The sequence below is a fragment of the Salmo salar genome, unplaced genomic scaffold, assembly GCF_905237065.1.
Source record: "Salmo salar unplaced genomic scaffold, Ssal_v3.1, whole genome shotgun sequence".
Taxonomy (NCBI): Eukaryota; Metazoa; Chordata; class Actinopteri; order Salmoniformes; family Salmonidae; genus Salmo; species Salmo salar.
Window position 1 is genome coordinate 39140 of NW_025550216.1, and position 23297 is coordinate 62436.

Here is a 23297-nt window from a genome sequence, read left to right on the forward strand (position 1 = left end):
TATGGGAACACTAGTGAGCCTGTTAGTCAGAATCAATTATTTATTTCTCCCGTATAGATGAAAGCAGCAACATTTGTCCATCCGGTAGGTGTTGAGTGCATTTGCTGCTGCTTTCCGTTTGTCACCAGTCTCCCCTCTTTGTGTGCATGATATCCTTCCTCTAAGTAATCTCATAACAACAAAAAACTAGTTTTCAATTCATATACTAAAAGTAAAAAATATGGATTGTGATAGACCCACAATCCAAATTCCAATACGAAAAACTCAATATATTAAATTAGAATTGGCAACAAAAAAACAACAACATTTGAGTTTTATTTGAAAAATATATATCGATATGTACAGATCCCATGTCCCGGGTCAGTCATCACTGAAAAAGAGCAAGAGCAGAGACATACATTCACTGTCAGGTAAATAATACTGTACAATGACACTGTACACTATGTAAGCTGAAATATAACTTCTTAAACACCCCTAAAGGTGTCTGAATGGTTCCCATCTGAAACAGTTCGTGCATACATTCTAACAACATTTTGTGCCGTTTTTGTTCTTTATGGTATTCAACAAGGGTTTTTTCGGCTGTTTGTGCACACAAATGTTTTCTCGAGGCAAGCCAAAGTCGGTAGCCGAAGTCTACGCCCCTTCGTCGGTCATTGGTCAACAGTAGGGATTCTTCAATTAAGTGTTTGTTGTCATTCAACGAGAGACGACTCGTTTTCATACACATTTTTTCATAGAAAAATACTGCACCAAACATCTTAGTTTGATGTAAAATTGGGCGACTAAGATCTCTTCGGCAAAAATGTCAAAATGAATGACAGATTTCTTGAGTTATCTTAGATGAATTCTGACTATTTTGAGGAAGTGTATACTGACTACGCTTCTCAAGATGGAAAAACAGTACTATTCCCGCTTTTTTTCTAGTTTTTAAGGCACAGATGTTCACTTCGCCTAGCCAAGTTCTGCTAGGAGCAAACCCGAACCTAGTATGCAGATACCTTAATACAGCCTAACACCCAAAAATGGCTTCATAGAAGTAGTGTTGCTGTACAAACCTTATGCCAACATCCAGGTATGGGTAATCCATCCCGACCCTGGTGACGGAAAAGAAACACATGCAGTATTGCATCGCCAATAGATGAATACAGATGGTCTGTAACAACAAAGGGCTAGGAGGAGGGATATCTAACAGCACACAGCAGTCATGCTGTCAAACCATCCATTAAACTAATACCATGTTACAGTGGTTAAAACCAGTGACATCCCAGCTCATGACATGATTCAGTAGCTGACGTAACATCGTAAAACACTGACAACATTACTTCACATAGGAGGAGCACAACACCGATGTCACAACATTAGACACCACACCCACCCCCGGTGATAAGAGTTTAAACACAGTTTCTGTTCAGCTAGACTACAGGCAGGGATGAGCACATTCAGCACAGTAAAGAACAGGTAGCTCCGCTGCAGTGGTAGACATGCTGGCCCAGGTTATCATGTTTTGAGGATCTGACTATTGTGTTTTGCCGCTAACATAAGACTACCAATTAGGAGACCCAGTGTCTTGCTGGTTTGTTGCTGGCTAATTATGTCTAACTAAGTATGGCTCAACATTTTTAAAAAGCACTCGCATATCTGAGTTATCTTGTTGCAGGTGCCTTTAAAAGCTGGGCCAAGGCCAAGAGGCCAACACGTAAGCTTGAATAAAACAAAGGGAAACTAGCAAGAGCAGTGTGCGGGTTTCTTTTTTTGGGGGGGGGGTAAGTATGGCTACCACTGCATCACAGAAAGCAGGAAGACAGACAGGGGATGGAGTTAATGAGGGGTGGGGGACAGAAATACAGAAAGAGAGAAAGCAGAAATACTATACCAGGGGGCAAGGGGCGCCTGAGGGTTGCCCCGCCTCCCCAGGGTGTTCTTTACCCCCATTGGTGCCCTGTCAGCAAGAGCCATTCCGAAAATGTCACTCCTTTATTCAGTTGATACAGTGCTTTGTATACTGTCTGTCTATAGCCACTTACTCAAGTCCTGACCTCAGTCATACAAACATCTCAGTCATATATAAACATTTCCATTATGTAAACATCTCATATTACTATAAACATCTACACTCCAATGGAACCTAATAATTGTGTTATTTAGAGAAAGAAAGGTTTGCCCTTGAATGAAAAGGCAGTGTTAGAGTAAAGAGTGAGTGAAGAGGAGACAGGAAGAAGTGTCATACCACAGGACAGGGCTGGTCCAGTCCAGGGGGGCCTTGCTCGCCCTTCTGTCCCTTCAGTCCCTTCTTTCCCAGCATCCCCCTGTCGCCCTGAGAGAGAAGAGAGACAAATAATAATATATAATAATTAGGGCTTTTAGAGTTATTCAGTTAACTTAGGTTAACCTTTTGTCATTTTAGTGCATAATAAAACATATATATATATTGCATAGTCTGAAAACATCCAAAATACATAATGTATACAAATAAAAACAACAATGCAATGTCAAAACATGTTGACATTGATGTTAAAGAAATTGTGCTTCATGAATTTTCCTGAACCATTACTTTGGAAAAAATCAAGACGTCACTATTCTTGTAATGCTTTTTGTAATTTGAGTAAATTCTGAATTTGCGATTATTCGTGACTAATCAAAGCAATTCCTGCGATTAACTCGATAAATTATTTTTCATCATTTGGCAGCCCTAATAATAATAATATATGCAATTTAGCAGACGCTTTTATCCAAAGCGATTTACAGTCAGGGCTGCAAACATGTTTTCCATATGGGTGGTCCAGGGAATCAAATCTACTATCCAAGTTACAGAGACCCACAGAGGAGACAAGTCTCTCATCGAGCATTCATTTCTTCTCCAGATTATACTATAAATAATCCTCCTCCTACTCACCTCGACACCCCCCCAAAAAAACCGTAACCAGCACGTGCACTTGACCCCCCTTCTAGCTCTGACTCTACTGATCAAATCAAATCAAATTTTATTTGTCACATGCACCGAATACAACAGGTGTAGACCTTACAGTGAAATGCTTACTTAACCAACAATGCAGTTAAAAAAAAAAATGCGAATAAGAAATAAAAGTAACAAATAATGAAAGAGCAGCAGTAAAATAACAATAGCAAGGCTATATACAGGGGGTACCGGTACAGAGTCAATGTGGAGACTATATACAGGGGGTACCGGTACAGAGTCAATGTGGAGACTATATACAGGGGGTACCGGTACAGAGTCAATGTGGAGACTACATACAGGGGGTACCGGTACAGAGTCAATGTGGAGACTATATACAGGGGGTACCGGTACAGAGTCAATGTGGAGACTATATACAGGGGGTACCGGTACAGAGTCAATGTGGAGACTACATACAGGGGGTACCGGTACAGAGTCAATGTGGAGACTATATACAGGGGGTACCGGTACAGAGTCAATGTGGAGACTATATACAGGGGGTACCGGTACAGAGTCAATGTGGAGACTATATACAGGGGGTACCGGTACAGAGTCAATGTGGAGACTATATACAGGGGGTACCGGTACAGAGTCAATGTGGAGACTATATACAGGGGGTACCGGTACAGAGTCAATGTGGATACTATATACAGGGGGTACCAGTACAGAGTCAATGTGTAGGCTATATACAGGGGGTACCGGTACAGAGTCAATGTGGAGGCTATATACAGGGTGTTACGGTACAGAGTCAATGTGGAGACTATATACAGGGGGTACCGGTACAGAGTCAATGTGGAGGCTATATACAGGGGGTACCGGTACAGAGTCAATGTGGAGGCTATATACAGGGGGTACCAGTACAGAGTCAATGTGGAGGCTATATACAGGGTGTACCAGTACAGAGTCAATGTGGAGGCTATATACAGGGGGTACCAGTACAGAGTCAATGTGGAGGCTATATACAGGGGGTACCAGTACAGAGTCAATGTGGAGGCTATATACAGGGGGTACCAGTACAGAGTCAATGTGGAGGCTATATACAGGGGGTACCGGTACAGAGTCAATGTGCGGGGGCACCGGTTAGCTACGTTATTGAGAAAAAATGCTCTTTGCTTGTGATATGTGGATGTCCCACCTAGCTATCTTAAGATGAATGCACTAACTGTAGTGGCTCTGGATAAGAGCGTCTGCTAAATGACTCACATGTAAATGTATAATGTTAGGTAAAGAAGATGAATAATCACAGCCACAGTAGCCACTGTTGTGCCTGATACCCACCTTGTCTCCTCTGCCCCCTCTCTCCCCCTTTTGTCCCATCAGCCCGGGGAAACCCTGGCATGGAAAGAGGTGGTGGTTAATGAAGTGTCTTTAAAAGACTGTGTTGCTTGTTAGTGTTACAAAAAACACTATTTGGCCCCCATAAGAATACAGTTGAATAGCCTTGTCATAGCTGTTCCACTCCGTATTTAATCTTGCTCTTGTGACTGACAGGGTTCAAACCAGCTATCCTGCATGTCACAAGACTGTGTCATAGAGGGGAATAGAAGGCACATCCCTTATAGGCAAAATTTGAACCGTTTTGAACGGACAAATTCATAGGAATGAAATAAATGAAACATGCCATGATGGCTTCAGAAACCACCAGAAGCTTCTGTTTACCACAGTGACCATTTAATTCTACCTGTACTCCTCTACTTTTCCTGGCTGGCAAAGTACCAGGATGTTGTCTCTGGTTTTGAATCTGAATTTAGAGAACTGAATTTGAAAACTGAAGTTGAATATATGACATTTTGATCAACTTTAATTATACCATAGTTGTAAACTTGATACATAGAAAATTAATGCAATATCTACCATATTGAAACTGAATATTCAATGAAATGTAAATTGAATGATTAAACTGAATGCAATATTAACTCAATTCAGTTTCAAATCAAAGTTCATTTATGAATTAAATTATTTAATTTGTGCAATACAAATTCTAAAATATTAAATTCAATAACCTAATACAAATTCTAAATTATGGAATTCAAATCCCTCCAAAGAAATGTGACAGATTTAGACATACTTACATCTAATCCTGGCAATCCTTGCTCTCCCTGTTGAAGAAATTAAATATGATCAAGTTCATTCAGAAGCAGTTTACTTTGGAAAATGTCTCTGAAGGGTCTCTGATACCCTGTCCACTCTGATTCAGAGGGGTTGGGTTAAATGCGGAAGACATATTTCAGTTGAATGCATTCAGTTGTACAACTGACTAGGTATCCCCCTTTCCCATTCTCTTTCCATTTCCACAAAAACAGGGCATATGAAAAATGCTGCTAACCTTTACCCCTTTGGTGCCAGGGAGACCAACCAATCCTATAGAACCTGGAAGACCCTGGGTACCCTGTGTGCAGAAATAGTGTAATCAGTTATGTTATCTGTAATATGATATGCAGCAGGGTTGGGGACAATTCTGAATTGAGTTGCGAATTATTCTTTAATTCCTATTCAATTCTTGAATATGACTTTGGAATTTGGAAATTGATTTCAATTAAATAAAATTCTATGAAATTCAAATGACTATTTATTCTACATTCAAATATATATGTTTATCTTGACATACTGTATGTGACCAATAACATGTAAAACATATCGATGAAACATTTGACTTTTAAAGATTAATTCTCTCTAAATTAATTACAAATAATTACATATTCTAAGATACTTTTTTATGTTTATAATTAATTTACACATTATAATTCAGTTACACCTTATTAAATATGAAATAAAATACATTTCCCAGATTGCATCAAACACTACAGAATGGAAGGAATCAACCTAATCTCACAAATATTAATAAATAATGTGTGACATGTTTCAGTTGTAATCAAATGGTGTCTGTATTCTTTGTAGTAATAAGTGTAAGATGCTTTTGGTAAAAGATTAGTCAAAGGAATGATAATGTTATGCTTCATGTCTCAGCAGAATGTATTTACATTCAGTTCTACTTCCTTTAACTCAAATTCAATTCTAATTCTGCTTCCTGTGGGGTGTGTCCAATTCAAATTAGTATTTCAAATGATGGATTGAATTGAATTAAATTCCGAAATTCGAATTGACCCTAACCCTGATATGCAGTCTGAGTGAGACGGAATAGGAAATATTTACCCTTAACCCAGGAAGACCTTTGTCACCTGCATCCCCCTTATCTCCTTTCACTCCCTCACCTGGTTCCCCCTGTGAGACATTGACAAAAACACAATTTCAAGCTGGTGCTTACATTTTTCCTTGTGAATTACAATCCATCTTGTCTCTGACTTTCTATAAATACACATTCCATTCACTATTCTCCACCCAGCATTTCATTATCTAATAGGGCTAAAGTTGGAATGACAGGGCATTCTAGTGCAGCTTCAGTAACCTAAAGAACCCTGTGTTGTTTTGTTTTAGGGGCAGGAGGAGATCCAAGCCCTGACTATCTCACCTTGGGGCCAGGCCTTCCATCAAGTCCCTGAAAAACACAATTTGTTATGTCATTCTCTTTGTAAACACTGTTCATCACAAGAGCCTGTAACAGAACATATAGCATTAAAAAAAACATGAATATCATTGGAGATATACTAGGTTCCTCTGAGATCAAGTTGAGGTTATGGAGTGTTTGTCAAGGATCTAAGTTATTTGCAGAGAGAATATATATGTATAGAGAAAGTTTAAGCTTTTGATATCCCCCCTATTATACACTGCTCAAAGAAATAAAGGGAACACTTAAACAACACAATGTAACTCCAAGTCAATCACACTTCTGTGAAATTGTTATGGCTTGGTAATTGTGGAGGAGGAATGAGGCGCAGGAACCAGCGAACACAGGGTAGTGGTGTTTTTAATATACACTCACCAAAAAAAACCAAATGTTCCCACACACAGGGGAGAAAATACATGCGGCGTACAACAACGTCGACATGAACACAAGCCGTCACACAAGAAACAATCATTAATCCCGCACGAACAGGAGCAGGCCAGCTAAACTAAATAGCCCCTCTAATGGCTAATTGACCACAGGTGTCACAAAATAAAAAAAAGGGAAAAGCAAAAGGGAATCGGTGGCAGCTAATAGGCCGGTGACGACGACCGCCGAGCGCCACCCGAGCAGGAGGGGCGCCACCGTCGGTGGGAATCGTGACAGTACCCCCTCCTGACGCGCGGCTCCCGCAGCGCGCCGACACCGGCCTCGAGGTCGACCCGGAGGGCGAGGGGCAGGGCGATCCGGACGGAGGTGGTGGAACTCCCCTCAACATAGATGGGTCCAGGACGTCCGCCGCCGGCACCCAGCACCTCTCCTCCGGGCCGTACCCCTCCCAGTCCACGAGGTACTGTAGGCCCCTCGCCCGGCGTCGCGAGTCCAGAATGGCCCTTACGCTGTACGCCGGGGACCCCCGATGTCCAGAGGGGCGGAGGGACCTCCGGCACCTCATCTTCGTGAAGGGGACCAGCTACCACCGGCCTGAGGAGAGACACATGAAACGAGGGGTTAATACGGTAATAGGAAGGGAGTTGCAACCGATAACACACCTCGTTTATCCTCCTCAGGACTTTGAAGGGCCCCACACACTGCGGCCCCAGCTTCCGGCAGGGCACGCGGAGGAGCAGGTTCCGGGTCGAGAGCCAGACCCTGTCTCCCGGTGCGAACACGGGCGCCTCACTGCGGTGGCGGTCAGCACTCCTCTTCTGCCGCGCACTGGCCTCCTTTAGTGAGTCCTGGACGGCTCTCCAGGTCTCCTTGGAGTGCTGGACCCAGTCCTCCACCGCAGGAGCCTCGGTCTGACTCCGGTGCCATGGTGCCAGGACCGGCTGGTAACCTAACACACACTGAAAGGGTGATATGTTAGTAGAGGAGTGGCGAAGTGAGTTCTGGGCTAACTCAGCCCAGGGAATATACCTCGCCCACTCCCCTGGCCGGTCCTGGCAATACGACCTCAGGAACCTGCCCACCTCCTGGTTCACCCTCTCCGCCTGCCCATTGCTCTCGGGGTGATAACCGGAGGTCAAACTGACCCGAGACCCCCAGCCGCTCCATAAACGCTCTCCAGACCCTGGATGTGAACTGGGAACCTCGATCAGAGACAATGTCCTCCGGCACCCCGTAGTGCCGGAAGACGTTGGTAAATAGGGCCTCCGCAGTCTGCAGGGCCGTAGGGAGACCGGGCAATGGGAGGAGACGGCAGGACTTAGAGAACCGATCCACAACCACCAGAATCGCCGTGTTCCCCTGAGAGGGGGGAAGATCTGTCAGGAAGTCAATGGACAGGTGCGACCATGGTCGTTGTGGAACGGGGAGGGGCTGTAACTTCCCTCTTGGTAGATGCCTAGGAGCCTTACTCTGGGCACACACCGAACAGGAAGAGACATAGGCCCTCACGTCCTTAGCTAAGGTGGGCCACCAGTACTTCCCCTTAGACTCCCCACTGTCCTCGCCTCACCAGGATGACCCGCAGTAGGTAGCGTGTGCGCCCACCGAATCAAACGATCACGAACACCGAGCGGCACATACATGCGCCCCACGGGCACCTGCGCAGGCGCAGGTTCCAACACCAATGCCCGCTCGATGTCCGCGTCCACCTCCCATACCACAGGTGCCACCAGCCTAGACGCTGGAATGATGGGAGTTGGATCGATGGGCCGGTCCTCCGTGTCATAGAGACGGGACAGCGCGTCGGCCTTAGTATTTAGGGAACCCGGTCTATAGGAGATGGTAAACCTAAACCGGGCGAAGAACATGGCCCACCTCGCCTGACGTGGATTCAGTCTCCTCGCTGCCCGGATGTACTCCAGGTTTCGGTGGTCGGTCCAGATGAGAAAGGGGTGTTTAGCCCCCTCAAGCCAGTGCCGCCACACCCTCAAAGCTTTAACCACTGCTAGCAACTCCCTGTCCCCCACATCGTAGTTACGCTCCGCCGAACTGAGCTTCTTCGAAAAGAAAGCGCAGGGGCGGAGTTTCAATCGGCGCACCGAGCGCTGTGATAGCACGGCACCCACCCCAGCCTCGGATGCGCCCACTTCACTACGAACGCTAAAGACGGGTCCGGGTGCGCCAACACGGGTGCGTCGGTGAACAGCGTCTTCAATTTCTTGAAGGCTCCGTCCGCCTCCGTCGACCATCGCAAACGCACCGGCCCCCCTTCAGCAGTGAGGTAATGGGAGCCGCTACCTGGCCAAAACCCCGGATAAACCTCCGGTAGTAATTGGCAAAGCCTAAAAACCGCTGCACCTCCTTCACCGTGGTTGGAGTCGGCCAATTACGCACGGCCTTAACGCGGTCACACTCCATCACCACCCCGTGGTGGAAATGCGATAACCCAGAAAGGAGACGGCTCGTTTGGAAAACTCACACTTCTCAGCCTTAACAGTATAGGTCATGCTTCAGCAGTCTACCAAGCACCTTGCGCACCAGGGACCCATGCGCGGAGCGGGTGGCGGAATATATCAGAATGTCATCGATATATACAATCACGCCCTGCCCGTGCAGGTCCCTGAGAATCTCGTCAACAAAGGATTGAAAGACGGCTGGAGCATTTTTCAACCCATACGGCATGACGAGGTACTCATAATGGCCCGATGTGGTACTAAAGGCGGTTTTCCACTCGTCTCCCTTCTTGATACGCACCAGGTTATACGCGCTCCTGAGATCCAGTTTTGTGAAGAACTGCGCTCCGTGAAATGATTCCACCGCCGTAGCGATGAGAGGTAGTGGGTAACTAAACCCCACCGTAATAGCGTTTAGACCTCGGTAATCAATGCACGGACGCAGACCTCCCTCCTTTTTCTTCACAAAAAGAAACTCGAGGAAGCGGGTGAGATGGAGGGCCGAATGTACCCCTGTCCCAGGGATTCCGTGACATATGTCTCCATAGCCGCCGTCTCCTCCTGTGACAAGGGGTACACGTGACTCCTGGGAAGCGCAGCGTTAACCTGGAGATCTATCGCACAATCCCCCTGTCGATGAGGTGGTAATTTAGTCGCCCTCTTTTTACAAAAAGCGATCGCCAAATCGGCGTATTCGGGGGAATGCGCACGGTGGACACCTGGTCTGGACTCTCCACCGACGTGGCACCTATGGAAACTCCTAGGCACCTACCTGAACACTCCTCTGACCACCCCTGGAGAACCCCCTGTTTCCACGAAATACGGGGATTGTGACCAGCCAGCCAGGGGACCCCCAGCACCACCGGAAACGCAGGCGAGTCAATAAGGAAAAAAACGAATGCGTTCCTTATGATTCCCCAGCGTTACCATGTCCAGTGGCACCGTAGACTCCCTGACTAGCCCTGACCCTAATGGTCGGCTATCTAGGGAGTGCACGGGGAAAGGAGAATCTATCGGCACCCGCGAATGCCCAGCTTAATGGCAAGTCCACGGTCCATAAAATTCCCAGCTGCGCCTGAATCGACTAGCGCCCTATGCTGGGAAGAGGGAAAAAATTTAGTAAACAAAACAGGTAAAAACACATGACCAACAGGGGGTTCTGGGTGAATCTGGTGCTGACTCACCTGAGGTAACCGAGAAGTGTTCTGCCTACCATCTCGACTCCCAGACTGGCTCCTCCGGCACCGGTCGGCCGTGTGTCCTCTCCGACCACAGCTGGTGCAGGAGGAGCCACCTCCTCCGGTGCCCCTTGGCACGGCCCCCCTACCTCCATAGGGGTAGGGGCGGGGGTGCACGGGGTGGAAACGGGCAGGACCCTCTCCGAACGCCCGCGGGCAGCCAGCAAGTTGTCCAGTCGTATGGACATATCTATCAGTTCGTCCAGGGACAGAGCTGTGTCCCGACAGGCCAGCTCCCTGCGGACGTCCGCCCGGAGACTGCAGCGGTAGTGGTCTATGAGGGCCCTGTCGTTCCACCCCGCCCCAGCAGCCAAGGTCCTGAAGTCCAGCGCGAAGTCCTGGGCACTCCTCGTCTCCTGCCTGAGGTGGAACAGCCGTTCACCCGCCGCTCTTCCTTCCGGAGGGTGGTCGAACACGGCCCGAAAGCGGCGGGTGAACTCCGGGTAGTGGTCCCTCGCCGAGTCTGGACCGTTCCAGACCGCATTCGCCCACTCCAGAGCTCTGCCCGTCAGGCAGGAAACGAGGGCACTCACGCTCTCCTCCCCGTGGGAGCAGGTCTAACGGTGGCCAGGTACAGCTCAAGCTGGAGCAAAAACCCCTGGCACCCAGCCGCCGCCCCATCGTACTCCCTCGGGAGCGCCAGACGAAGCGCCAGAGCCAGACGTCATGGGAGGCGAAGATGGCTGTATCGGGGCAGGTGGAGGTGGAGAGAGGATACCACTTCTCTCCCATCTGTCCATCCTCTCCATCATCTGGTCCATTGCCGATCCGATGCAATGGAGGACTGTCGTGTGGTGGAGTACGCGTTCCTCCATCGAGGGCAGAGGAGTGGCCGCTGCTCCCGCTGATTCCATGCCTTCTATCGTGGTGCGGGATTCTGTTATGGCTTGGTAATTGTGGAGGAGGAATGAGGCGCAGGAACCAGCGAACACAGGGTAGTGGTGTTTTTAATATACACTCACCAAAAAAACAAATGTTCCCACACACAGGGGAGAAAATACATGCGGCGTACAACAACGTCGACATGAACACAAGCCGTCACACAAGAAACAATCATTAATCCCGCACGAACAGGAGCGGGCCAGCTAAACTAAATAGCCCCTCTAATGGCTAATTGACCACAGGTGTCACAAAATAAAAAAAAGGGAAAAGCAAAAGGGAATCGGTGGCAGCTAATAGGCCGGTGACGACGACCGCCGAGCGCCACCCGAGCAGGAGGGGGCGCCACCGTCGGTGGGAATCGTGACAGAAATCAAACTGTCCACTTAGGAAGCAACACTGATTGACAATAAATTTCACATGCTGTTGTGCAAATGGAATAGACAACAGGTGGAAATGATAGGCAATTAGCAAGACACCTCCAATAAAGGAGTGGTTCTGTAGGTGGTAACCACAGACCACTTCTCAGTTCCTATGCTTCCTGGCTGATGTTTTGGTCACTTTTGAATGCTGGCGGTGCTTTCACTCTAGTGGTAGCATGAGACGGAGTCTACAACCTACACAAGTGGCTCAGGTAGTTCAGCTCATCCAGGATGGCACATCAATGCGAGCTGTGGCAAGAAGGTTTGCTGTGTCTGTCAGCGTAGTGTCCAGAGCATGGAGGCGCTACCAGGAGACAGGCCAGTGCATCAGGAGACGTGGAGGAGGCCGTAGGAGGGAAACAACCCAGCAGCAGGACCGCTACCTCCGCCTTTGTGCAAGGAGGAGCAGGAGAAGCACTCCCAGAGCCCTGCAAAATGACCTCCAGCAGGCCACAAATGTGCATGTGTCTGCTCAAACGGTCAGAAACAGACTCCATGAGGGTGGTATGAGGGCCCGACGTCCACAGGTGGGGGTTGTGCTTACAGCCCAACACCGTGCAGGACGTTTGGCATTTGCCAGAGAACACCAAGATTGGCAAATTCGCCACTGGTGCCCTGTGCTCTTCACAGATGAAAGCAGGTTCACACTGAGCACATGTGACAGACGTGACAGAGTCTGGAGACGCCCGTGGAGAACGTTCTGCTGCCTGCAACATCCTCCAGCATGACCGGTTTGGCGGTGGGTCAGTCATGGTGTGGGGTGGCATTTCTTTGGGGGCCGCACAGCCCTCCATGTGCTCGCCAGAGGTAGCCTGACTGCCATTAGGTACCGAGATAAGATCCTCAGACCCCTTGTGAGACCATATGCTGGTGCGGTTGGCCCTGGGTTCCTCCTAATGCAAGACAATGCTAGACCTCATGTGGCTGGAGTGTGTCAGCAGTTCCTGCAAGGGGAAGGCATTGATGCTATGGACTGGCCCGCCCGTTCCCCAGACCTGAATCCAATTGAGCACATCTGGGACATCATGTCTCGCTCCATCCACCAACGCCACGTTGCACCACAGACTGTCCAGGAGTTGGCGGATGCTTTAGTCCAGGTCTGGGAGGAAATCCCTCAGGAGACCATCCGCCACCTCATCAGGAGCATGCCCAGGCGTTGTAGGGAGGTCATACAGGCACGTAGAGGCCACACACACTACTGAGCCTCATTTTGACTTGTTTTAAGGACATTACATCAAAGTTGGATCAGCCTGTAGTGTGGTTTTCCACTTTAATTTTGAGTGTGACTCCAAATTCAGACCTCCATGGGTTGATAAATTGGATTTCCATTGATTCTTTTTGTGTGATTTTGTTGTCAGCACATTCAACTATGTAAAGAAAAAAATATTTAATAACATTATTTCATTCATTCAGATCTAGGATGTGTTATTTTACTGTTCCCTTTATTTTTTGAGCAGTGTATATAATATAAGCCATTTAGCAGACGCTTTTATCCAAAGCGACCTACAATCACAAGTGTATACATTTTACGTAAGGTTAGTCCCAGCAATTTAACCAACTATCCTGGCGTTGCAAGCGCCATGCTCTACCAACTAGGCTACAGAGGACCCCTTATCATTAAGAAGACAGAGGGACCAGTTACCCACCATGTAACCCTGGGGCCCGGGAGGCCCTGGAGGGCCTGGGATAGAGATCCTCTGGGCCTGGAGCAGAGAGCATTAGTGTTAACATAACCAGACGTTACACAATCATATAACACAACTAGACCTTGGTGAGGTATCACACTTAACAGATACAAGTTTGGTATCTAAACCGTTACTGACCAGACTGTCCTCAAACGTTGAATCCCCTCGCTCTCCCTTTTTTCCGTCACCTCCCTAAGAGAGAAAAATATACTATATGGACAAAATCTACAAGGCAGGGGGATAGTAGACTTCTGTGCCATGCCCATATCCCATTGGGTATCCATCAGGACACAGCTCATATCACACTTACCGCAAGCCCAGCTTGGCCCATCAGGCCTCGCTCTCCCTTCTCCCCTGCCACTCCAGGCATCCCATCATCACCTCTATCCCCTTTGGCTCCCTATAGAGAGGCGGCGCAACATGACGCCGATAGCACTGAGGAACACTGCTCATATTGATTTCATAGTACAAGAATAATTAGTCATTACAGGTCATGTCATTTACCTTATCCCCATCAGCTCCAGGTGCACCAGGTGAGCCTGACTCTCCCTGTTGGCATGAAGGAGACAGGTAAACATGAAGGAGACAGGTTAACATGAGGAGACAGGTAAACATGAGGAGACAGGTAAACATGAGGAGACAGGTAAACATGAGGACACAGGTAAACATGAGTAGACAGGTAAACATGAGGAGACAGGTAAACATGAGGAGACACGTAACATGAGGAGACAGGTAAACATTAGGAGACACGTAACATGAAGGAGAGAGGTAATCATGAGGAGAGAGGTAATATGAAGGAGACAGGTAAACATGAAGCAGACAGGTAAATATGAGGAACTAGGTAAACATAGAAGAGTGAGGTAAACATGAAGGAGACAGGTAAATATGAGGAACTAGGTAAACATGGAAGAGTGAGGTAAACATGAAGGAGACAGGTAATATGAAGGAGACAGGTAAACATGAAGCAGACAGGTAAATATGAGGAACTAGGTAAACATGGAAGAGTGAGGTAAACATGAAGGAGACAGGTAATATGAAGGAGACAGGGAAACATGAGGAGACAGGTAAACATGAAGGAGACAGATAAACATGAGGAGACAGGTAAACATGAAGGAGACAGGTAAACATGAAGGAGACAGGTAATATGAAGGAGACAGGGAAACATGAGGAGACAGGTAAACATGAAGGAGACAGATAAACATGAGGAGACAGGTAAACATGAAGGAGACTGTTAAACCTGTATGCCTATTGTCAATTCATAAACCAAAGCCATACTGTAGATCACTGTTCCATTGCTGCATATGCCAACATAATTTGAAACACAATGACACTTTGAAACATTTAGCAGACACTCTTATCCAGAGCGACACACAGTGCATTTGGAAAGTATTCATACCCCTTGACTTTTTTTTGTTACGTTACAGCCTTATTCAAAAATGTATATAACAAAATTCCCCTCATTTCTCAACACACCATACCCCATAAACTGAGCAATCAGGGGAGAAGGGCCTTGGTCCAGGGAGGTGACCAAGAACCCAATAGTCACTCTGACAGAGCTCCAGAGTTCCTCTGTGGAGATGTGAGAACCTTCCAGAAGGACAACCATCTCTGCAGCATTCCACCAATCACTCCTTTATGGTAGAGTGGCCAGACGAAAGCCACTCCTCAGTAAAAGGCACATGACAGCCCGCTTGGAGTTTGCCAAAAGGCACCTAAAGACTCTCAGACCATGAGAAACAAGATTCTCTGATCTGATGAAACCAAGATTGAACTCTTTAGCCTGAATAAGGGTGACACATCTGGAGAAAACCTAGCACCATCCCTATGGTGAAGCATGGTGGTGGCAGCATCATAATGTGGGAGGTTTTTCAGCGGCAGGGACTGGGAGACTAGTCAGGATCAAGGGAAAGATGAACGGTGCAAACTACAGAGAGACCCTTGATGAAAACCTGCTCCAGAGCACTCAGGACCTCAGACTGGGGTGAAGGTTCACCCTCCAAGAGGACTCTAAGCACACAACCAAGACAACGCAGGAGTGGATTCGGGACAAGTGTCTGAATGTCCTTGAGTGGCCCAGCCAGAGCACGGACTTGAACCCAATCGAACATCTCTGGAGAGACCTGAAAATAGCTGTGCAGCGACGCTCCCCATCCAACCTGACAGAGCTTGTGAGGATCTGCAGAGAAAAAATGGGCGAAACTCCCAAAATACACCTGTGCCAAGATTGTAGTGTCATACCAAGAAGATTCAAAGTTGTAATCACTGCCAAAGGTGCTTCAACAACGTACTGAGTAAAGTTCAGTTTTTTTTATTTTTGTACATTTGCAAAAATTTCAAAAAACCTGTTTTTGTTTTGTGATGATGGGGTATTGTGTGTAGATTGAAAACGATTTAATCCATTTTAGAATAAGGCTGTAACGTAACAAAATGTTGAAGTCAAGGGGTCTGAATACTTTCCGAATGAACTGTAGTCAGATGTCATAACCAACACATTGCGCAATGTGTATAATGGAATGATGAAATAGGGTACAATGACAAATCTCCAGAACAAAATCTCTTCCACCGACGACAGGATTGGAACCCTGGTTTGCTGAGCACAGTGGATTAGCAGTACAGCGCCTTAACCACTCGGACAGCTCTTCAAACACAACTAACCCTCACCTTTGAACCTTGGCCTCCTGGGGGCCCTGGTGGCCCTGGGGGACCCTGCAGGAAAAGAAAAGTAGAAAAGGAAAGTGAGAATATACACTGCACAGGGGACTGTTACACAGAATACATATCTAGAGAAATATGGCATGAGGGAAACTTTTAACAATAAATAAAATGGTATATTCTGAATTGGTGGGGTTGTAATGCAAAGCAGAATGTTGTTTTTGATCAACAAAAAATATAGAACTCACCTGAATGACTTGGCCAAGGCCGATGTTGTCATAGGAGCCAGGAACAGCCTTCTCTCCTGGTAAGCCCTGCAGAGGGAGACAGAGACAAACACACAGAAAAAATGAATGAATAAAGATTAATAAAGGTATTGGAAGGGGGTCTCCTGTCTCCCCCTTCTCCCCCTGTGTCTCCTGTCCACCCCCTTCTCCCCCTGTGTCTCCTGTCCACCCCCTTCTCCCCCTGTGTCTCCTTTCTCCCCTGTGTCTCCTGTCTCCCCCTGTGTCTCCTGTCCACCCCCTTCTCCCCCTGTGTCTCCTGTCTCCCCCTTCTCCCCCTCTGTCTCCTGTCTCCCCCTTCTCCCCCTGTGTCTCCTGTCCACCCCCTTCTCCCCTGTGTCTCCTCTCCCCCTTCTCCCCCTGTGTCTCCTCTCCCCCTTCTCCCCCTGTGTCTCTTCTCCCCTGTGTCTCCTCCCCCCTTCTCCCCTGTGTCTCCTCCCCCCTTCTCCCCTGTGTCTCCTCCCCCTTCTCCCCCTGTGTCTCCTCCCCCCCGTGTCTCCTCCCCCCTTCTCTCCCTGTGTCTCCTCTCCCCCTTCTCCCCTGTGTCTCCTGTCCACCCCCTTCTCCCCCTGTGTCTCCTTTCTCCCCCTGTGTCTCCTGTCTCCCCCTGTGTCTCCTGTCCACCCCCTTCTCCCCCTGTGTCTCCTGTCTCCCCCTTCTCCCCCTCTGTCTCCTGTCTCCCCTGTCTCCCCCTGTGTCTCCTGTCCACCCCCTTCTCCCCTGTGTCTCCTCTCCCCCTTCTCCCCCTGTGTCTCCTCTCCCCCTTCTCCCCCTGTCCCCCCCTTCTCCTCCTGTCCCCCCTTCTCCCCCTGTGTCTCTTCTCCCCCTTCACCCCCTGTGTCTCTTCTCCCCCTGTGTCTCCTCTCCCCTTCTCCCCCTGTGTCTCTTCTCCCCTGTGTCTCCTCCCCCCTTCTCCCCTGTGTCTCCTCCCCCCTTCTCCCCCTGTGTCTCCTCCCCCCTTCTCCCCCTGTGTCTCCTCCCCCTGTGTCTCCTCCCCCCTTCTCCCCCTGTGTCTCTTCTCCCCCTGTGTCTCCTCCCCCCTTCTCCCCCTGTGTCTCCTCTCCCCCTGTGTCTCCTGTCTCCCCCTTCTCCCCCTGTGTCTCCTCCCCCTGTGTCTCCTCCCCCCTGTGTCTCCTCTCCCCCTGTGTCTCCTCTCCCCCTTCTCCCCCTGTGTCTCCTGTCTCCCCCTTCTCCCCCTGTGTCTCCTCTCCCCTGTGTCTCCTCTCCCCCTTCTCCCCTGTGTCTCCTGTCCCCTCCTACATAGAGTGAATACATACAGTAAGACCTCAGCATGCCTCCCATTCCAGTGCATCCCCACTGGGCACAGACTTCAGTTCAAACGTAGTTTTAAATGACTTGTCAACTAATGTGAATTCAAAGTGAAATCAACAAACAACAATTGCAAATACAATCAATTTCCCACCTTGATTCAATGTCATGACATTGACATTTATTGATAACGTCTCAGGGTCATTGCTGTATGTAACACCAATCTTTTCTCCATCTTTCAAGACATCCATTTCCAAATTCCTCCTCTATTTACCTTCATCCCTGGTAGTCCATCAAGGCCAGTCCTGCCCTGGTCACCAGCAGGCCCCTGCTCCCCCTGTCACAGACATGGAGATAGAGTGAGACTGGGCAAGAGAAGGGAGAGGAGGAAGAGGAGGAAGAGGAGGAAATAATATGATGTCACACCTTTAACCCCGGAGACCCCTGTGATCCAGGCATGCCCTGCTGTCCATCCTCACCCTGTAAGACATTACATTCATGGAATATATTAGTTAACCTGTAAGACATTACATTCATGGAATATATTAGTTAACCTGTAAGACATTACATTCATGTAATATATTAGTTAACCTGTAAGACATTACATTCATGTAATATATTAGTTAACCTGTAAGACATTACATTCATGTAATATATTAGTTAACCTGTAAGACATTACATTCATGTAATATATTAGTTAACCTGTAAGACATTACATTCATGTAATATATTAGTTAACCTGTAAGACATTACATTCATGGAATATATTAGTTAACCTGTAAGACATTACATTCATGTAATATATTAGTTAACCTGTAAGACATTACATTCATGGAATATATTAGTTAACCTGTAAGACATTACATTCATGTAATATATTAGTTAACCTGTAAGACATTACATTCATGGAATATATTAGTTAACCTGTAAGACATTACATTCATGGAATATATTAGTTAACCTGTAAGACATTACATTCATGGAATATATTAGTTAACCTGTAAGACATTACATTCATGGAATATATTAGTTAACCTGTAAGACATTACATTCATGGAATATATTAGTTAACCTGTAAGACATTACATTCATGTAATATATTAGTTAACCTGTAAGACATTACATTCATGTAATATATTAGTTAACCTGTAAGACATTACATTCATGGAATATATTAGTTAACCTGTAAGACATTACATTCATGTAATATATTAGTTAACCTGTAAGACATTACATTCATGGAATATATTAGTTAACCTGTAAGACATTACATTCATGGAATATATTAGTTAACCTGTAAGACATTACATTCATGGAATATATTAGTTAACCTGTAAGACATTACATTCATGGAATATATTAGTTAACCTGTAAGACATTACATTCATGGAATATATTAGTTAACCTGTAAGACATTACATTCATGTAATATATTAGTTAACCTGTAAGACATTACATTCATGGAATATATTAGTTAACCTGTAAGACATTACATTCATGTAATATATTAGTTAACCTGTAAGACATTACATTCATGTAATATATTAGTTAACCTGTAAGACATTACATTCATGGAATATATTAGTTAACCTGTAAGACATTACATTCATGTAATATATTAGTTAACCTGTAAGACATTACATTCATGGAATATATTAGTTAACCTGTAAGACATTACATTCATGGAATATATTAGTTAACCTGTAAGACATTACATTCATGGAATATATTAGTTAACCTGTAAGACATTACATTCATGGAATATATTAGTTAACCTGTAAGACATTACATTCATGGAATATATTAGTTAACCTGTAAGACATTACATTCATGGAATATATTAGTTAACCTGTAAGACATTACATTCATGGAATATATTAGTTAACCTGTAAGACATTACATTCATGGAATATATTAGTTAACCTGTAAGACATTACATTCATGGAATATATTAGTTAACCTGTAAGACATTACATTCATGGAATATATTAGTTAACCTGTAAGACATTACATTCATGGAATATATTAATTAACCTGTAAGACATTATATTCATGGAATATATTAATTAACCTGTAAGACATTATATTCATGGAACATATTAATTAACCTGCAAGACATTATATATATTATTTTATTTTCATTGGGGAGTTTACAGGTACAATATTCAGATTAATTTAAATTCATAATTCCATAATTAATCTAAAGACATTAGATTATTGAAATGCATGAATTAATCACAGATGATATAAGTTACATATATATAATACATGTATACGGGTGTGGAAGTGTGTCTGCATGAGAAATGTAGATATTGTACCTTCTGTCCAGGAGGACCCATCAGTCCCTGTGTTAAGAGTACACGTTATCAGCATGATGTGTGGCATATACAGAACACCTTATAATATCAGGAATAAACAAAGGCTTACCTCTAATCCATCGATTCCATCTTGACCAGGTGGACCCTGTGAAGAAAGTTCAAGGTCAATCATCCATCCAAAAGTGAAGTAAGATCAAACTGAAGAGCAGAGCAATTCCATTGATCCTCCACAAGATGGCAGTATTTCATACAAATACATCAATTGTGTTGTGTCCTCCAGTAAATTAGTGAAGTGTTTCTGTTTCTGCTGCACCTACTGGGATGGTAGAGCAATTTGCATGTATAAAAAACAAACAACAAAAGCAAAACGATAATTCTTAATCCCCCTCCTTTCAGTACCCATACTCAAAAGGCAAACCGCAGGCCGAATCCTGACCCAGAATCCTGACCCAGAATCCAAACGCAGAATCCGGATGCAGAATCCGGACCCACAATTATTATTGCATTCTTTTGGATTTCGGTCGAGATTCAACTCCTTGTATCACATGAACACACATAAGACATGAAAAATGTGTAGAATTGCAGGAAATTAGCTTTAGAACTGCGCATCTTTCTCTTTGCCAACAAGAGGGGTTTGAACAGTTGTGGTTGCATGGGTTGTGAAGTGGGGATTTATTACTACGCCGATAAATGACAATATCCATCCGGATCTTTGCCACCTAGGAAATTTGTATGACCAAACCTTCTCAAATAGTATTTGAGTACCCCTGGCCTAAAGCTAAAACATCTGGTGTTTATAATGACATTGATTAGTGACATCTCCATCAACAATAAATAGCGCTCTGAAATCTTTAGTGTTCTGACAATGAATCCCTTTGGCATCCATGCCAAACTACTTATCAGGACAACTGTCTGTCTGTCTGTCTGTCTGTCTGTCTGTCTGTCTGTCTGTCTGTCTGTCTGTCTGTCTGTCTGTCTGTCTGTCTGTCTGTCTCGTGTCTGTCTGTCTGTCTGTCTGTCTGTCTGTCTGTCTGTTCTGTCTGTCTGTCTGTCTGTCTGTCTGTCTGTCTGTCTTGCCCTCCCTATCACATGACATGACAGACCCACCAGCGGTCGCAACAACAGGAAATGGCCTCAGTGCTTGTTGACCCTGACACATCTGCTGCATACGGAGAGCGGTGTGATCGACCTCATTTCAGAGCTGTCCTGGCTGGATCAGAGCTTCAGCCTCTGTATTGCTTGCTCTGAGGGGTTTTAGGCTGGGTATCTGCAAAGCACTTTGTGACAACTGCTGATGTAAAAAGGGCTTTATGAAATAAAACAGATTAATTCGATTCTCTTTTATTCAGTAGAAAAGATGGAGAGAGTGAAAGGAAATGAACGGTTAGCTTTGGATACTATTCTGCATTTGACTGATTAACGGTAATGTCCAAGTTCCACTCTATCTACATGAACCACCAAAACATTTTTATTTTATTATTATTAGTTTGTGGTTGCCATGGTGGCATGAGGTGGCCTAGGCAGAGAGCTCCTGTAAATTTCGAAATATTTTATTATTTTAAAGGGTTTTTTGGCAACTTAAATTTTTGTTAGCTTAGTAAGTTTTGATGATTTATATAACGATCCAACTGTGTCATAAGACTGGCAAGTCAGTTGTCTTGTCAAGATAGCCCAGAGGCTAGCTAGTTAGCTAGCTTTTGATTTGAATAAAACTGGAGATAGCACAGGCTTGGACATCACAGTGGCTTGCTGTAGTTTTGAGTGGATCTCTCACTCCAAAGTGGACAATCCCAATAAGTGATGTGCAGTGAGCCTCTGGCACCCTAGCGAAATCTAGCGGACGCTGGCTGTCACCCAGGTGGGTACTACATGTTGTTTGAGGAGTATCTACCCACGGAGTCTGCAGAGAGGCTGGGAACGGCAAGGGCTGGCCTGAAGATCGGGACCTGTCTTACTGACTTGTCCCCCCCCCCGTACTGGAGGTGACCCCCTACTCTGCTTCAGGGCATCAGAGGAGCTGGGAACAGCGTGACGGAGGAGAGTGCTGAGGGTGGGAGCGTGATAGTTCTTGACTGTCTTTCAGGAGACTATTGTAGGCTTGGCCTATGTGTGGGATGTGACCTGGACGCGCCAGCCTCTGTTGAAGACCAACAACTACATGTACTTTTGTTTTTTAAGCGTCATTGAGATTATCTGTATAATGAAAAGCGCTATATAAAATAGATATATTATTATTATCTCTCCTACCAGTAAAAATGGAAGGGATCCCTGCCGCTACCTCGCTTTCCAACCAAGGTGCATGAACTGAGGAGCAAACTGAAGTAGAGAGGAGATTCAGTAACTCTTGGAGGACAATGGAAGTAAATAAAAAGCGTATTATTTGTTAAACCAACTAATTTCGTCTTTTGGCCTTTCCTCTCTCTCTCCTACCACCATATGTAGTGAGACGACTGTAGTGACATGGATGAGAGGAGGAGAGCTGTCTTACTGTACCTGCTCTCCAGGGGGTCCTCTGGGCCCATCCTTCCCTGTGTTCCCAGGTGGTCCTCTGGGCCCTGGTGATCCAGGGGGCCCCGGGGTCCAGGGGGGCCAGCCTGACCCTGGTCACCCTTTATGGACAGGGAGGGAGAAGTATGAGATGAAGTAACAATCCCAATTCCCACAGTATTATCAATCAAACAAGTTGCAAAACAATTGTATTGTGACACCCAAGACAAGTTATTGAACCACTTTCAATATCTTCAGTTTGAGCAATGTTCTGTATAGTTAATTCTAAACTTTGTCTCTTTTCACAAAGTGTCTGGTGTTGCCGCCAACCATCTTCACCAATGTGCAAAAGTGAGTCTAAAACTCTAAAACTCCTGCTATGCATAACATTCACGCTATAAGACTGTTGAATGACAGATGTGGTTGTATTCAAAACAAGATGTTTAACAGTCATATTATCAGCCATTTATATTGTCAAGTAAACAACAAGCTATTCTTATTCTCCAATTTGCATAGTTCTGACTGGCATTCTTTCCACCAATTATCATCCACAAACAATGTAATTTATTCAAACTCACTTTACAAAGAGGCATAATTTACTTTCCCACTCATTTTCTCTCTAATTTGAAGCAGACATATGAAAAAAAGTGGCAGAGCGGCAAACAGAGAAATGCTTGAGGCCAATAACATTGTACATGTGTGAGGTGTAAAAGAGTGAGGAAAAGTCACAGAAGAAGAGAGGGTGAGCCAGCTTGAAGGAAGAGA

The 23297-nt window shown here is 45.7% G+C and overlaps 1 protein-coding gene across 1 annotated transcript; it reads right to left on the bottom strand.

Moving 5' to 3' along the window:
* Nucleotides 1-296: 296 nt before the first annotated feature.
* Nucleotides 297-22617, bottom strand: LOC123739241 (collagen alpha-1(XXIII) chain). Its single transcript, XM_045713701.1, has 19 exons — nt 22539-22617; nt 20155-20190; nt 20046-20072; nt 18154-18207; nt 18002-18064; nt 16423-16488; nt 16184-16228; nt 14027-14071; nt 13833-13922; nt 13661-13714; nt 13484-13540; nt 6423-6449; nt 6107-6175; nt 5280-5342; nt 5026-5052; nt 4232-4285; nt 2228-2314; nt 1056-1094; nt 297-370 (listed from the first exon to the last, which is right to left on the bottom strand). Exons 3-19 carry the CDS (start codon nt 20064-20066, stop codon nt 368-370), a joined length of 864 nt encoding a protein of 287 aa, XP_045569657.1. The 5' UTR covers nt 20067-20072; nt 20155-20190; nt 22539-22617; the 3' UTR covers nt 297-367.
* Between the last annotated feature and the right edge of the window lie 680 nt (nt 22618-23297).